The 17,026-nt window shown below is 41.5% G+C and overlaps 1 protein-coding gene across 3 annotated transcripts in view; it reads left to right on the top strand.

Annotated features, from left to right (window-relative positions):
- The window catches only part of RABEP1 (rabaptin, RAB GTPase binding effector protein 1), a 96,758-nt gene that overhangs the window by 26,212 nt on the left and 53,520 nt on the right, over positions 1-17,026 (top strand). For 2 of the 3 annotated variants that reach the window (XM_040629855.1, XM_040629857.1), the window contains exon 2: positions 6,919-7,047. The exons of the other annotated variant lie outside the window; for it this stretch is intronic. In XM_040629855.1, the coding sequence (XP_040485789.1) occupies positions 6,919-7,047 (129 nt within the window). The remainder of the gene's footprint in view (positions 1-6,918; positions 7,048-17,026) is intronic. 3 annotated transcript variants of the gene reach the window in all.

Raw genomic sequence — 17,026 nt, 5'->3', positions numbered from 1 at the left:
ATTTATTTATTCATTAGAGAGAGGGCAGTGGGGGTAGAGAGAGAGAGAGAATCTCCAGCAGACTCCCCACTGAGCATGGAGCCCAACTCGGGGCTCGATCTCATGACCCTGATATCGTGACCTGAGCTGAAATCAAGAGTTGGATGCTTAACCTGACTGAGCCACCCAGGTGCCCCCTTTACTTATTTATTTATTTTAGCAGGATTTTGAACCTGCAACTCTTAAATTCTGAAGTTAACAGTAACTATCATTGGAGCGCTTATTATATGTGGGTGGCTTTTGTATGATGGCATTTCTAATCCTCAGAGCCTGTGATACTCTTCAAAACGGGTGTCACCTTTATTTTAATGAAATCTTGGAAAGGTTGAGCTTTTGCCCCAGTTCATATAATGAGAGCGTGGCTTTGGGTTGAAGCACAGTTTTCTGACTCCAAAATTGTAGGTAGCTTATCTCTGAATTTTGCTAAGTATTTGACTGTACTGTTATTAAATCACGGGTAAGATGAAGAAGTGTGATTTGAGACAATGGTGGTTGGAATGAATTTGTAGCTAATGGAGCAATCCTCCACCCAGATCTCGAGTGATGTGCTGGAGAACTCTCTCTTTGGTTCTAACTTAAAACTCTGTTTTAAGAACAAAAACAAAAACAGAACTCTGCAACGAGGCTTAAAGTGCGCTGGGTGTTGGTTGGAGGGAGTCTTGGCTTAAGTTCAGGCAGAAAGGATTTAAGGACAGTGTTAGATTATGTTAATCTCGTGGGGTAAGAATGGGAGTGTGGGCTTGTCTCCGAAGAAAGCTGGGGCCAATCTGTAGAATGTTCTTAAGGAAGTAGCTTCCAGATACAGTGTTTCTGCTAGACTCTGTAGGTGATGCGTTAGGATCAGAGTGTCCTATTTTATTTAGAATTTTGACTGTAGTATGTGGGGAGAGCAACTGAGATAGTGAAGAATTTAGGCATTATTAAAGGGTCAGGAGGTGTTTCACCTGGAGGAGAAAGGAGAGGACAGGTGGGAGATAGCAGACATGAGACATTTTCCTAATTCTGTAGGGCAGAACTAAGATCTCAAAGGAAGCTGGTTTAGGGTTGTATGACTAAAAATAGATCTTACAGATGACCCATGACTGGAGGGAGGGGATCTAATATCTGTGAATGGTGGAACCGACTGCTCTGCGAGGCAGTGAAATGAGTTGCTAGTTTTAGGTTCCAGTGGAGGCCGTGGGTCTACCTGTCTGTGGTGTTGTGGGAGTGGGGTCCTGTATGAGTTAGGAATTGGTGCTTTTCAGACTATTTTGACCTCTGCCTGCGGTAAGAAACACATTTCCCATTGCAAGCCGTGTAAATGTGTGAGCATCTGAAATACAGATTTCATGAAATAACGTAAACCCAGATTAAGTGTGTTGCTGATAGTTTCTGTTCTATTTCATTAGTTTTAAAAAGCGGGTTGCTAATCACTAAATTTAACAACTCATTAACGGATTGAGGCTCAGTCCGAAATGCACTGACTAATCTCTCAAATCCTTGCAAAACTGTCATCTTGTGACTCTTCTACTCAGTAACCTGTAACTGAACGTCAGACCCACAAGATTCCATCCACCCTGCAGGTGCCTGGTGACTGTTCATCGGTTTTGATCGCCAGCATCGTTAGGGAGGCTGAAAATGAGAAGACTCTTATGTCTGGATTCCTCTCACCTCTGCCCCCAGTCCCACCCCCAAATCAGGTTTTCCATCGTTTATTTTCTTTAATTCATCTCTACTTTTTTGAAGAATCTCTTCCTGAATACTTCTTCATTGTTTTTGTTTAGTTTGTTCTTTCACTTCGTATCTTTCCTGGGTTCGTAATAACGTCTTCAGTTGCCTTTCTTATTTGAAACCCATGACCTTAAAAGTGTTCTTCTACCTGAAGTGTTTTGACACCTAATTGCTTTGAGAGTTGCAAAAAAGAAAAAAAAGAAGACAAAGTAAGGTTTTTCACTTTGATTCACAAAAGGAAAGGCTAAGAAGCTGTTCTGTGTAGACATCTTAACTAGATGGAGTTCTGTGGCAGAACTGGTTTATCCGAGTAAGTGGACGAGGTAAAAGGATGCAGGTTTTTAAAGTTGCCAAAGTCAGATGCTTTGGAGATGATAGAAAGTGAAATGGGATTGTGTGAAAGGACAGCTTTCTGTGGTACTAAAGAATTATGATTATTCAGTCATTTGGACAAAGTGATTCCCAAATGCCACGTCGGTTTGCTCTAATACTGTGAAACCGTTGGTGACAGTAGTCCGTTACCTGCTCGTGGATGTGGTCTGTCTGCGATGAGAACTCCCTGCTAGCCCTCCCCACTCGACTTTGCCTCTCCCTTCTCCTGAGGCGTGCTGAGTACTTGGAGATTTACTTAAATATTAGTGTGAACAAAGCACAGCTTAGTGAGTAGATTTAGTGTGATAATAATCATTTTTAGTAATTCCTAAAAGAAGTTGTACGTGATCAGTTTTAGAGCACCAGGAGAAGGCAGTTTACTAGCTGGAAGGCCACTTCTGAAACAGAACTTAAGAGATTATATATATATTTTTAGGAAATTTGTTTGTTTTAGCAAATTGTTTGTCTTGAGAAAATTAAGTGTAGCTTATAAAAATGATTAGTATGTTAAAACATTTTAAGACCATTGAGATAAATTATGTGCACTTTTAAAAGCAGAGAGATTGAGATGCAGTGGTAAGATACAGTTATAATGATTAAAAAAAAAGATGAAGGACTTCATTACTTTTTAAATTTAGATCAATGTGATCAATGTAATTTATTATTGTAGTTTTCGGTTCAGAGAGGCAACCACTCTGAATGTAATTTGGCATATTCTTTCCAGTCTTTTTTTTTTTCTATGCATTTTTTTGCATAGCTCATACTAGGTTGTATAATTTTGTATCTTGTTCTTTTTATTTAATATAATTTTTCTGGCTTGATATTATTCCATTGGGTGGATATGCCTACCATACTTAGTAGTTTCATTTTACCCAAAGAGACACAAATTAAGACTTCTGAGTTAAAGAAAATGTTCAGATTCTCTTGTTCTACTGAAGTTATGTGTTGTTGTTTTATTTTTTTAGGTGTTTTCTTGGGTCTTGAACATCTTTAAACAAAAAGATACGGTTGTAGTAATATTTGACTTAGACTGGTTTTCTTCTATTGCTTATGTCTCATCAAACCTAATACAGTTTGGGACTTAGAAATATTTTTAAGTTTTTACATGTTCTCCCATTCATATCAGGATTAGGGAAGGAAATATATCTAAGAATTATTGAGTCTTTTCTTCATTTATTTACCATATTATTCTTTTTTCTTTTTCCTTTCTGTATGGTTGCTTATTTCAGACATTTTGAGTAATTGATGTAATGATGTTTCCCTTTGGGTGTCAAGCATTAAAAATAGCCATTGCATAAGATAGTTTTCCCCTTCTTTCTTTTTTCCTTTTTAATTTTTTTTAGAGGGTGTGCGTGTGTGCAGGGGAGGGATGTGCAGAGGGGGAGAGAGAGGGAGACAGAGACAGAGAATCTTAAGCAAACCCCCACACCCAGCGCGGAGTCCAATGTGGGGCTCAGTCTCACAATCCTGACATCATGACCTGAGGCAAAATCAAGGGTCAGATGCTCAACCAGCCGAGCCACCCAGGAGCCCCAAGCTTTTATTTTTATGTAACCTCTACACGCAGTGTGGGGCTTGAACTCACAACCCTGAGATCAGGAGTTTCACGCTCTTCTAACCAAGCCAGCCAGGTGACCACTTTTTCTTACTATCCAGATGAAGGTGACAACGTGCAGAATGCGTGGAGTGGTTCAGGAAGGCAGAGATACCAATAGTTCCAACTGCTGAGTTACGGAAGGCTTAATGTTGCTGAAGGCTGGCATTAGTACTGACGTTTTGTTCATGGTGCTGTGAGGATACGGGTCATAGGGAAGGGTCTAAGCTGGAAGTCCAGGCATGGGAACTGAGTCAGGGTCATGAGGCTGGAGTGACTTCTGGTCTTCTGTGGCTACATACAAAGTCACCTGATCATTCTGCCTTTTTCCCTTATTCGTTAAATAAATACCACTAGTTTAGGGGCGCCTGGGTGGCTCAGTCGTTAAGCTTCTGCCTTCGGCTCAGGGCGTGATCCTAGGGTCCTGGGATTGAGCCCTGCATCAGGCTCCTCTGCTGGGAGCCTGCTTCTTCCTCTCCCACTCCCCCTGCTTGTGTTCCCTCTCTCACTGGCTGTCTCTCTCTCTGTCAATAAATAAATAAAATCTTAAAAAAATAATAATAAAAAAATAAATACCACTAGTTTAATAATTACAGCTATTTTTCTAAGTGCCATGCTAAGTATTTTTAACATGAACTGTTAGCTAGTTATTGTGAACTTGGTAGTGACCATGTTAGAAAAATAGTATAGTACTTTGTGTGATGAGAGAGAGCTGTTTTCAGTTTACTTTGTGGTCGGTTGCTAATGCATTAGGGTATGCCCATTTGTAAATTTCTCTGCTGTCTTATGCAAGATGAATTGATTTTTCCAGATACAGCAGTAGAGGCATTCTTTTCTTCCTTTTTTTTTTTTTTTAAGTTGTTTTGGCCTTTTTCTTTGCTGTAGAATTGCAGTATGTTAGAAGTACTTGAGGTGGATTTAAATTTTTTTAATTAAAAAAACAAATGAGAGTAAGGGAGCTGGTATATCCTCAAAGGGATCATGATTCCTGGAATTGAAAACTGTCCCGGAGCCGGAGAGAGGCAGCCAGACCTGTGGGTGTGGGCTGCGTCTGCTCTGTGGGCCAGAGCCGGGACGGGGTTGGGAGTGCTGGAGCCGCACTTAATTTTGGCTGCAGTTTTTTTTTTTTTTTTTAAAGATTTTATTTATTTATTCGACAGAGATAGAGACAGCCAGCGAGAGAGGGAACACAAGCAGGGGGAGTGGGAGAGGAAGAAGCAGGCTCCCAGCAGAAGAGCCCGATGTGGGGCTCGATCCCAGAAAGCCGGGATCACGCGCTAAGCTGAAGGCAGACGCCCAACTGCTGTGCCACCCAGGCGCCCCTGTTTTTTGTTTTTGTTTTTAAGATGTATTTATTTAAGAGAGAGAGCCTGGAGCAGGGGGAGGGGCAGAGGGAGAGGGAGACAAGCAGACTCCCCGCTGAGCTCAGAGCTGGATTCAGGGCTCGGCTCCAGGACCCTGAGATCACGACCTTAGCTGAAATCCAGAGTCAGACGCTTCACCAACTGAGTCCCCCAGGCGCCCCTTGGCTGCTGTTTTAAAGGCTGCATTTTAGTTTTTATTGATTCATTAGCTTCAGTTCCTAAATATAATGTTGAAAGGTGTGGCCATTTTTGTGCGTGTTTTGGGATGGTAGGAGTGGGGTGGGAGTGTGTGTGTTAGGGAAAAGGAAGGACACAGGGATCTTGTGTTTTCTTTTTTTCTTGATTCCCCTGAGTCAGTACGGACCTCATTGCAGTAATCAGTAGCTAACCGTAATGTCAAAATGTTAAGTGAAAAGCTTGTTTTATTTAACAGTTGGGATTTGGGCAATAAAAATACCAAGAGAAATAAATAGCACAGATAACAAGTTTCCTTGGAGATTTCAGATAGTAAGTACGGGATAACTGCGTATTTTCCCCCTCCAATAGATTCTCCCTCCCTCTTTTTCTCCAAAAGTTATCGAATGTTCACATGACCAGATGTCATTTTTTGCTGTGACCTAAAGACCCTAGATCTTTGCCTTTGACACCTCACCTTTAGTAGCTGACAGTGGAGCTCAAACAGCAGTCCCTCCCCTTTGTGACCCGGATTGTATCCGTAGTGTCAGATCTTTAATGAGGCTGGTCTGAAGATGTTGTGGGGATGAACATGGTGTTAGATGCTGATTTTTTTAGTTCACTATTTTTAATCAGAGGAATTGTAGAGGACTTTGAAAACCACATGGAAGAAATTAATGAGCCCACATCTATTACTCACAGATAAATCATTGGTGCATTTTTCCCCCAGTCTTTTCTGTGTACTATAATTGACGACCGGGTTAGGGGAGGGGAGGGCCTTCAGAGATAGTTTCAGATCATGGTTAAAATTGTAACAAATCATCATTATGTGGAGTGGTTTTTACTAGAGACCTGGGACCTCTGCTGTCCTGGGTGTTTAGGCAGTGGTGGCGTTAGTACCAGTCGGTATCTCCCAGAGGGATTAGAGTTACAGCTTTGTGGCTGGGTTCCTGTTGGGGCGGAGGAGGTGGGGTTTGGACTCCTGGATCTCCCACCTCTTGCTTGAAGCAGAAAAACTTCTGGGTTTGTTCAGGGTAAGCATTTAATCCGGTGTAACCAAATTATGTAGCCGCTGAAGTAAAAATGTGTCTCAGTCCCTGACACATCCCAGTTACCATGCATCTACAAACCGGATAATCTCCCAGTAATTGAGAGTTCATACATAATATATAGTTCTGTATCCTTTCTATATGAAAGGGTTTTTGATTATGATTTCAGTATAATGGTAATGAGTCCTCTTGAAATTGGAAGAACAATTTAGGCTGGTATGGCTTTCCTAATCAGAGAACCTGTTAAATTTGGCTTGTAATGCTTGAGAGAAACCAGAGCTAGCAAGATTGGGCCCAAATACTCCAGTCTTTGATAACTCCAGAAGTAGATTGACATTCTGTCATTTGTATGAAGGAATTTTAGAAGCTCTCTTTTGGGAAATTTGCCTTCTATGATTCTCCATATATATGCTGTTGCACATTATATGATTCATTCACAGTGTGTACGAAGTCTATAGAAGTGAAGATTAGAATTTTCTAGACTATATTGGATCTTTGGAAGAAGCTTGAGTACTTGTTTCGTTATAGAAATGTGCAGCTAGAATACTAATTTATTCTTGTAACTTAAATTTATAAATAAAAGTTATTACTTGTTAACTAGTATTTTTTTTTCCAGTTTCTCTTCAGCAACGGGTAGCAGAATTGGAAAAAATTAATGCAGAATTTTTACGTGCACAGCAGCAGCTTGAGCAAGAATTTAATCAAAAGAGAGCAAAATTTAAAGAGTTATATTTGGCTAAAGAGGGTAAGTTCCTAAGTCTCTCTCTAACCCCCCCTACTAAGACTGCCTTAAAATGTCAAGTTTCTTGGTAGTACGATGTTAATTTTATCGTTGAACACACCTTGATTTTACTTGTATTTACGCTGTACACCAAAAGCCTGTTCAGAGGCTACAGTTAAGAATGGAGTTGCTAGAACATGCTGGAAAGTGCAGGATCCAGGTTTTTCCTTGTCTGTGAACTTTACGGTGGTACGTAATGTAGGTAGGCTCCAGCCCTGGGACACAGGGCTCTCGGTGCTCTTCGTGCCTGAGAGAGAGCCCAGGCGAAGCAGCACGGGCGTGTTCCAGAAGGAGCCTCGGCCGTGTCACAGACCGTCACGTACTGACACTTCATGGAGTCAGTCCCACAGATGATCTCTTACTTACCAGTGAAGACTTAGGACCCCCTGTGAGACAGACGTGGTGCCTGGGTGCTGGCTGTGAAGAAGGAGCCGGAGTCACACGGATCTGTAACTCCTAGGACTTGGACCGAGTGAGAAGAGAGGGAAGGCATACAAGGCAGATCTGGGAGCCTGTCGAGAGGGCCTGGCCCCGAAGGATTAGGGACAGGGTTACGTGCTGGGCATTGACCTAGGAAAATATGGCTGTGGCTTCCACGGCCCTCCAACCAGTGGTCCCCAGAGGGTCGTCGCAGAATAGCAGCATCAGCGTCCCAGTCACCGTTTTGGGTCCTGAGTCGGCAGCTCTGGGCTCAGGGTCCAGCAGTCGGTGTTTTAAGCAGTTCTTTGGGTGATTCAGATGCTGGATAAATCCCCCCCCCCACCCCCCCGAGAGCTTGTTAGATCACAGTGTGGGGGGCTGCGGCCGGACGGTCTGCATTTCTGGTGGGCTGCAGGTGCTTGCAGTGTAAGGACCACAGTTTGGGAACCGCTGCTCGAGACTGGTGACCACCCAGTTACTAAATTTCACTCTGCGGAAGTACTCCATAAGTAATCACATACACCCTCACACCTTTTTTAAAATTTCTCATTTTAAATGTAAAAAGGTGCAAAAGACATAAATTCTGTAATATTGTCAACACTGAGAATTTAAATTAAAACTTCCTACTCTTAAACATATTCAGCAGAATCAATCAGTGATTTAATATCTATCACCATTCATTTTTTAAAATATGTGAATAAGCTTTTTAGCAGAAATTTTACATTTTTTCCCCTCCTTGTGTTGGGTTTTGAGTTCTACATCTCCCTCAGAATTTTATTCTAAAAAGTTGTGGTTTTTTTTTTTTCTTTTTTTTAGGAACACAAGCTTAAGTGTGCATCAGAATTTTACTTGTAGGGTTTATTAGAGCAGAGAGTGTGGGTCTTTGGCCCCAGAGTTTCTGACTCACCAGGTGTGCAGGCTCCTAGAGTTTACACTTCTAGTGGGTTAGCACGTGGTGCTGATGCTGTTGGCTCAGGGACCACACTTTGAGAGCCACGGTGATAATTGATGCTTAAAGCCTTTTTTATTTTTATTTTATTTTATTTTATTTTTTTTAAAGATTTTATTTATTTATTTGACAGAGAGAGAGACAGCCAGCGAGAGAGGGGAACACAAGCAGGGGGAGTGGGAGAGGAAGAAGCAGGCTCCCAGCAGAGGAGCCTGATGTGGGGCTCGATCCCACAACGCCGGGATCACGCCCTGAGCCGAAGGCAGACGCTTAACCGCTGTGCCACCCAGGCGCCCCTTTTAAAGCCTTTTTTAAAGAAAATTTCGTCAGACTTCTCTGCAACGGAAATCACATGCATATTTCTTCTGCACTGAGTTACCGTTACAGTTATTCATAAGTGCACGGTTGATCACACTAAATATTTTATACATTTAAAATAAAACAAAGTATAATAATTATTGGAAGTGCAGGTCGTATGAGATATAATTGGGTCTCCCTCCCAATGAAGTCATAACCTCTGCGTGAATAATGTTTACTTGTAGGCAAGGGTAAGTTACAGGTTGTTTTTTTTTTTTTTTTAAGATTTTATTTATTTGAGAGAGAAAGAGAGCACAAGTCAGAGTGGGGGAGGGAGAGAGGGAGAGGGAGAGAGAGAAACCCAAGCAGATACCCTGCTAAGTGCAGAGCCCAACACAGGGCTCGATCCTAGGATCCTGGGATCATGACCTGAGCCAAAGGCAGATGCCTAACAGACTGAGCCACCCAGGTGACCCCAGTTGTTTTTTTTTTTTTTTTTAAGTCGATGTGAGTGCTGAGAACCCTTAGTCTCATAAATAAGTAGATGGAAATAGGTTTATTTTATTTTATTTATTTCATTTATTTTTTAAAGATTTTATGTATTTGAAAGAGAGAATGAGCGAAAGCACAAGCAGGGGGAGGGGCAGAGGGAGAAGCAGACTCCCTGCCCAGCAGGGATCCCGATACAGGACTCCATCCCAGGACTCCAGGATTGTGACCTGAGCCGAAGATAGATGGTTAACCGACTGAGCCCCCCAGGTGCCCCGGGAGGCTTATTTTATAGTGATGATTATTGCATTCTCTTAAATTCTCTCTGAATTATCTGTTAAGTCACAGAGTCCTCAGCTTCAAAAATATTCCTATTCTATTGGCTGGCAACTCGATTAGGCTTCCTTCAGTTTTGTTGAAAGCAGACTTTGCAATCACCTGACCTGCCAGAGATTTGTTACCCAGTTATTAGTCATTCACTTTTTTATTACCGACACTGATATTTTAAATTGTCCCTCTGGTTTGATATGGGAGAGGAGCATTTACACAACGGGGCAGTGACCCACAGTCCAGTTTAGGGTGGGCAGAAGGCCTGTCTCTTGTTAAGTGGGGGAAGGCTGTTGAAGGAAGGGAGGTAGGCACGGATTATCTGCACTCAAACCCCACTCTGTTTTAGGGAAGAATGTTTATGAACATTGAGGGTCAAGAAGTTGATTCCTTTAAAACAGTATGTGTCTATGAATCCTTGAAAAATCTCTGTGCACCCCCAGGGGTATCTGTACCCCATTGAAGATCACTGCCCTGCAGTGCTGTTCTTCAGACTACGGGTTGTAACCCTTTGATGGATTAAAAAAAATTCAGTGGGTCATAACCAGCAGTTTTTTTGAGAAAGGAATAAAATGGAAAAGAACAGCACGGTATACTTGGTAAGGCTCAGTTAAGTAGAGTCACTCGGACTGTTTTGTGTCCGTGACGTGCACAGGTGTGTGTGTGGAGCTGTGATGTAAAACAGGTCTTTGCAGTGAACTGTGGTCAGAGAAGTTTGAAGGCCGGTATTCCGTAGGATGCCGTGTTCTCAGGCCTCACCGAATGCAGCCCAGACTTGCAGAGGCTTGCTGCCTGCGGTACGGAATGGCGCTCCACGTTGCCGTGGCTTGTGTTCCTGTTGGGTTTGGTTCCTTCGTAGGCTGACACGGAGATGGCAAGGCTGGTGTTCCTATCTCAGCATGGTGGCACTCTGCAAGTTACCATGGAGGTTGGGATGACTGAGATACGGTTTTATCTTCAAAAAAGTACAGTCTTGTGGAGCAGATAATACATTTTGCACAGTATCATCGTTTGACTATATGTTGAGTGTCATGAGAAAGAAGTTAATGTCCAGTTCTTCAGTGTCTTTATGGGACTTTGTTAATTCTCCCTTACAAAACTCATTTTAACCTTGAATTGATGAGGCATCACTTTCAGCTGTGCAGTGTGTGTCCTTGTCAAGAGGACCTGGGATACCTTTGGTGTTTGTGTGTGACGTCGTGGCCGTACGCCCCTGATGACCAGTGAGCGCTCGCTGCCGGACTGGCTGCGGACGTCCTGTTTTCCCGCCGCTCACACCAGCAATCCTTCTTACAACTTTTTCTTTCAGTGTTGGCTTATTCAGTAAACTCAAGTTACTCCTGCCCCAAGTTTGTTCATTCTGTTCTCTGGTTTCCACTGTCCCCAAATAGAGCTGTTAGGGTTTCCTTTGTTTTCTTATTTTCTTCTTTTAAATTATGAAATGGACTTTCCTGTAAGATTCTGAAGAAATGAAAATGACCAAGCACCTCTCATTTCTGAAATGCACGATCATTCGCAGTTTTCTGTCTCTGATCCAGACAAGCTTGTCGTGTGGATTTGTTCAGAAAACATTGTTGGCGTGTAAAAGTTGCCTTACGGACATCTAGACCTGATAAATCTGCACGTGGGCTGTTTTATCTTCACTGTGTGGTGTTCTTGGTGAACTTCAGCTGGCCAGTGAGTTGAGGTAACTTCACAGAATTTCAAAAGGAATAATGTGATCCTTTTTGAGAGTGGTGTCATTTCTAAAGAAAATGCGTAGTATGTAAAAGGCCAATGTTGATTCGGTTTCAGTCTTGGCTGTTCGCCTACGTCATAATGAAAATAAGACTTACGGATGTCCTCTAAAGCAGCAGCTTCTCTTATGGCATCTGCTCGGAAGTGTAAACCTAGTCTTCCTTGCTGGTCACAGATGGTAGCAGTGCAAGTCATGGATTTGACGTGTTCAGCAGGCTTTGTTTTACCTTTCAGCAAACCAGGTCGAGGTAACTCTGGAAGTCCAAACATCTGTGTTTTTCCCAGTAGGAACAGCTTTTGCTTCGGTGTTGTAATAGCTGTGCTTTCGTACTTGGAGAACAGCTGAAGTGTAAGTGCAAACAGTAGGAAGGAATGCTAGTGAAAGAGATGATTACCTTCGGACTCCTCTCCGCTGCCTCTTCTGCCTTAGTACTTACTCTTTTCTCAGCCGACTTCAGTTGGGAATGTTGCAAGTGTTTCCGAAAGCTTCGTTGCTTTTCCACTGAACTTGAAGGAAGAGTATTTAGCTTTTAAAAAAAGTATTTGATCTGGCTTTCTTTCTTAGTCAACTTCAGTGTGCAGCTTGGCGCTCCGACGGGCTTTGTGTTTTGGAAAGCCTCGTCTTGGGCAATAAGAGAAAGCGTGGTGCGTAATGCAGCAAACAGAAGGCCATAGAGTTCTGAATAAGAAGGAAAACTGTAGAGGTATAGCACGCGTGAATCACCAGAAGACTGTGACGTTTTCTAGGGGTGTCAGAAGGATTTTATATGTGGCCAGAACTTATAGAAGGCTCGGAGGCTCAACAGCCGGAGTTTCAGTAGTTAAAAGCTCTGTTAAGGAAGGGGTTTGTGGTTCACATGCCGTAACCTTGCACTTAGATACGGAAATAAAAGTAGGGTATACTAAATAAAGTCAAAAGCCACTAGAAATCTTAGAAACAACAAATAAATTGAAATAAGGTAAGTAGATGGTCTAAACTATAGATACGGTGCAGAGATTTTAGTAAGTTAGAAAATGGTATTGGGAGTTCTCCCTCTCAGTGGGACAGAGAGAGAAGCATCAAGGAGCAGTAGACACAGGCTGCAGTGAGTCTCTAAGACATTTCTGGAAAGAGTCGCAGGAGAAGACAGTGGAGGGTAAGATATTTGAGGAGGTAATAACTGAGGTTTCTCAGGGATTAAGGAAAAAAGTGAGTCCTTAACATAAATACTGAGTACCAAGTAGGTAGGTAATAGTAAATTCATATTTTGACACATCTTAAGCTATAGAAAACCAAGAATGAAAAGAAAATACTGAAAGCTAACAGAAGAAACAATTACATTGTTGGGAGATGCCATGTAAGCAAAATCGATGACAGGAGACAGTGAAATATCTTCAAAGTGCAGAGAAAACTAATTCTCAACCTAAAACTTTATACGTAGCTAAATTATTCAAGAACAAGAGCAAAATAGGTATTTTAGGCATATAAAAACTAAGCGCATTTGTCACCCACATAAATCACCAGAAGAGCTGGTAAAGACGACATTTGCAAGAAGGAGTAAACACAGGGAAAATATAGGATGGAAGAAACAAGACCAGCCATAGAAACAGATAAGCCTGAGTATAAAAAACAAAACCAAACAACTTCAAAGCTCATGTTAGGTTTTAAAAGAAGAAAGTAAAACAAATGAGACAGTAATAACAAGATTGGGGCCTAAGGCAAAACACATTGAAGGAATGTGGAAGGCTATCTCATAATGAAAGAAACAATCTACCAAGAAAATACGACAATCATTGGGGCGCCTAGGTGGTTCAGATGGTTAAGCGTCTGCCTTCGGCTCAGGTCGTGATTCTGGGGTTCTGGGATCAAGCCCTGTGTCGCGCTCGCTGCTCAGTGGGGAGTCTGTTTTTCCCTCTGCCTTACCCGCTGGCTTGTGCTCTCGCTCTCTCATTCACTCTGTCTCTTTCAAGTAAATAAAACCTTAAAAAATAAAAAAAAGGAAAATACGACAGTCGTGAACTTGTATACACCTAACGAAATGGCCATGACATGCCGTGTAAAACAAAAGGTGATCGAATTAAAGGAAGAAATCAGTAGATGCACACAAAGGAGATGTTTAACATTGTACCAATTGTTAGATCAAGCACTAGGTAAAGATATAATAGCTTTGAGCAACAGGATCTGAAAAAGCTTGATCTAGGAATTCTGTACCCAAGGAACCAAAAATGTTCATTCCTTTTATGTTCATAAGGAACACAAAAAAATGGTTTATGTACATATGTCTCAAGGACTCAGCATATTAAAAACAGGCTACTAATGCTGTTAAAGATTTTAAACAACAATGTAAATGTTTTTTAAAAGTTTGGAAACTAAGAACGCATTCCTGTTGCTCTTAAAGAGCAAATCACAATGGAGATTGCAAAATCTGAGAATATGGTGAAGATACTTGTGGGAAGCAGCTAAAACAATACTTAGAGAATAAGCTTGTAACTTTAAAAGCATTTATTAAAATCAAATAATTAAAAGACAATGAGAGATTGAAAAACAAATGATCTGGGACGCCTGGGTGGCTCAGTCGGTGAAGTGCCTGCCTCTGGCTCAAGTCATGATCCCTGGGTCCTGGGATCAAGTCCTACATCATGCTCCCTGCTCAGTGGAGAGCCTGCTTCTCCTTCTCCCTCTGCTGCTCCCCCTGCTTGTGCTTGCTCTCTCACTCACTCACTCTCTCTCTATTAAATAAATAAAAATCTTCCAAAAAAAAAAAAAGAAAAATGATTTAAGTGTTCAGCTCTGGAAGCTAGAAAAAGTGAACACAAAGAAAGTAGAAGAAAAAATAATACAAATTGATGAAATGGAAAGCAAAGTTAATAAGCTCAATAACATCAAAAGCACATCTTTTGGAAAAAAAACAAAAAATAAGACAATTACTGATACAGTAGAACTGTGAAAGTATAAGAATACTGTGTATGTCTGTGCCAAAAATCTTGGATATTTAGTTGAATAGTATCCCAGGAAATATGAATTACCAAAATTACCTCAAATAGAAACCCTGAATAAAGCATAACCATAAGAAAAACTGAGTCAATAAACAGAATTCTTATTTATAAAAGATGCCACAGGCATAGGCAAATTTTGTTAAATCCACAAGGAAAATTTGTTTCTTTTATATGCGATGTCAGAAACAAAAAGCCATCCATTTCATTTTGTGGGGTTAGGCTAACCTTGATACCTAAACAAGAAGCACTAATACTAGCATACAAGTAAACCAATCTCATTTATGACCACAGAGTTCAAAATCCTAAATAAAATTGACTTCAGTAGAATGTTCAAAAATAGTACACTATAGGGGCGCCTGGGTGACACAGCGGTTAAGTGTCTGCCTTTGGCTCAGGGCGTGATCCCGGCGTTATGGGATTGAGCCCCACATCAGGCTCCTCCGCTATGAGCCTGCTTCTTCCTCTCCCACTCCCCCTGCTTGTGTTCCCTCTCTCACTGGGTGTCTCTGTCTCTGTCGAATAAATAAATAAAATCTTTAAAAAAAAAAATAGTACACTATGACCATGCATAGTAGGAATTCAAGGATAGTTTAACATTAGAACATCTGTTGATGTAACTCAGTACATTAACAAATTAAGAAACACCAGAAAGGACATTCAATAAAATTTAACACCCTCTAGTAATGAGTTCATACTAGTTCTTAGCAAACTAGGATGGGGGGGGGCTGCCTTAGCCCATGAAAATGTTTTTATTAGAAACCAATAGTGTATATCATACTTAATAGTGAAGTGAGATAAGAAAGCCTATTATCAGTACTTCATTTTTATACTAGAGGTCCTCCTAGCCAATGCAATAAACTGAAAAGAAGTGAGTTATAAAATCTGGAAAGTTAAGGATAGTTTTGTCTCCATGTGGAGTCCATATGGTTATCAACATAGAGGAACCGAGAGAATCTACACTATTAGAACTAAAGAGAGCAATATAGTAATGTTTCTCTGTACCGGTAACTAATTAATAGAAGAAAAAGAAATTGTGGAAAAAAAAAAAAGACAAATAGAAAAAGCATCAGAATTTTTCGTCAGTTGGGAATACGTCTAACAAGGTTGTGTGAAACCTTTAGAGAGGAGAGTTGTAAAACAGTGTTGAAATACACGAAAGGAAACCCTAATAAATGGAAGGTGACACCGTGTTCGTAGGTGGAGAGACTTCGTGTCGTAAAGAAGCTAACTCTCCTCCGTCTGTACATTCGAAGCAGTTCCAATTAAAGTCTCAGTTTTCCTTCACGGAGCTTCAGACTACCTTCAGTTTTACAAGGAAGAACAGGATCCAGAAAATGCTGACCTACTATATCGAACCACTGATTTATAGGAAATACCACGAGCGAAGGAACAAGTTCAGCCATGTTACAGGTACGCAGTTAGCAAAACCCAGACTGCAAGAGGCATGGAGGACAACCTAGTTTACCCTATAAGTAAATTTCAAGGGAAAAAACAAGTGGAGGGGAACCTATAGATTAAAAGAGATTTAAAATACATATCGACTAATTTATGGACCGTATTTGAATTTTGACTCAAAGGGCTGAACTATTAAAAAAAATTTAGACAACTGGAGTTTTCCACACTGACTAGATGTTTGAGGGTATTCAGACATTGTCAAATTTTTTTTTTTCAGCTGTGAAAACGATCCTTACAAAGTGAAATTAGCCAGAAAAAGACAAATAATGTATGATTCCACTTAGGTGTCTAGAATAATTAAACCTCTAGAAACAAAGTAGAATATGGCTGCCAGGGGCTTGGAGGAGTGGGAATTGTTGTTTAATGGGTGTAGTTCAGTTTTTTAAGATGAAAAGTTGTGGGGATGGGTTGCACGATAATGTGAATACTTCTAACACCACTGAACGGTACCTTTGAAAGTGATTGAGATGGTAAATTTTATGTGTATTTAAAAAATATGGTCCTTTTAGAGATACATGCTGAAGTATTTATAGGTAAATGATAAGCTTGGGGGCCCCGTTTCTTCTATGGTAACATGAACCACAAACCCATTCCCCAAGCAGAACTGGTGAAAAAAATTTTAAAAAACAACCACTTAAAGTCTCTAGAAGTGGTCCTATAGCAAATGAGACATTTGTTCAAGAAAATCTACTAAACCTTGGTGAAAACAGAGTCTGCGGCATTTGATCCATGAACTGCCCGCCCTCCCTCCCCCCCAGCCTGGTGTTACAGAAACTCCACTTCAGGCAGATGATGCCAAGAACACAGGTCTCGTGCTCCCCTCAGCTCACAGTTGAGGACCTCAGAACCTTCCTCCCCACCCCCACCCAGCTACTTGTTGCAGAGGTGAAGTTGCAGTTGAGTGTGGCTGAGGGGTTGCACTCCTTTCGTCTGCCCGGCCTCCACTCAGGGTAGAAGCTGTACCTTGGGTGTGGTGTACGGAGGGAGGGTCCATGATGGCAGAAACAAGCCAAAGACCAGCGGCTACCACTTTCGTCTCCCCAACTCTGTCCTGTTGCTAAAGCAGATGCGTTACTTAGAAGAGTACCAGCAGTGGGGCGCCTGGGTGGCACAGCGGTTAAGCGTCTGCTTTCGGCTCAGGGCGTGATCCCGGCATTATGGGATCGAGCCCCACATCAGGCTCCTCCGCTATGAGCCTGCTTCTTCCTCTCCCACTCCCCATGCTGTGTTCCCTCTCTCGCTGGCTGTCTCTGTCAAATAAATAAATAAAATCTTAAAAAAAAAAAAAAAAAA

The sequence above is a fragment of the Ursus maritimus genome, unplaced genomic scaffold (assembly GCF_017311325.1).
Source record: "Ursus maritimus isolate PB19 unplaced genomic scaffold, ASM1731132v1 scaffold_14, whole genome shotgun sequence".
In the NCBI taxonomy this organism is placed as follows: Eukaryota; Metazoa; Chordata; class Mammalia; order Carnivora; family Ursidae; genus Ursus; species Ursus maritimus.
This window is presented reverse-complemented; position numbering and strand designations above follow the sequence as displayed.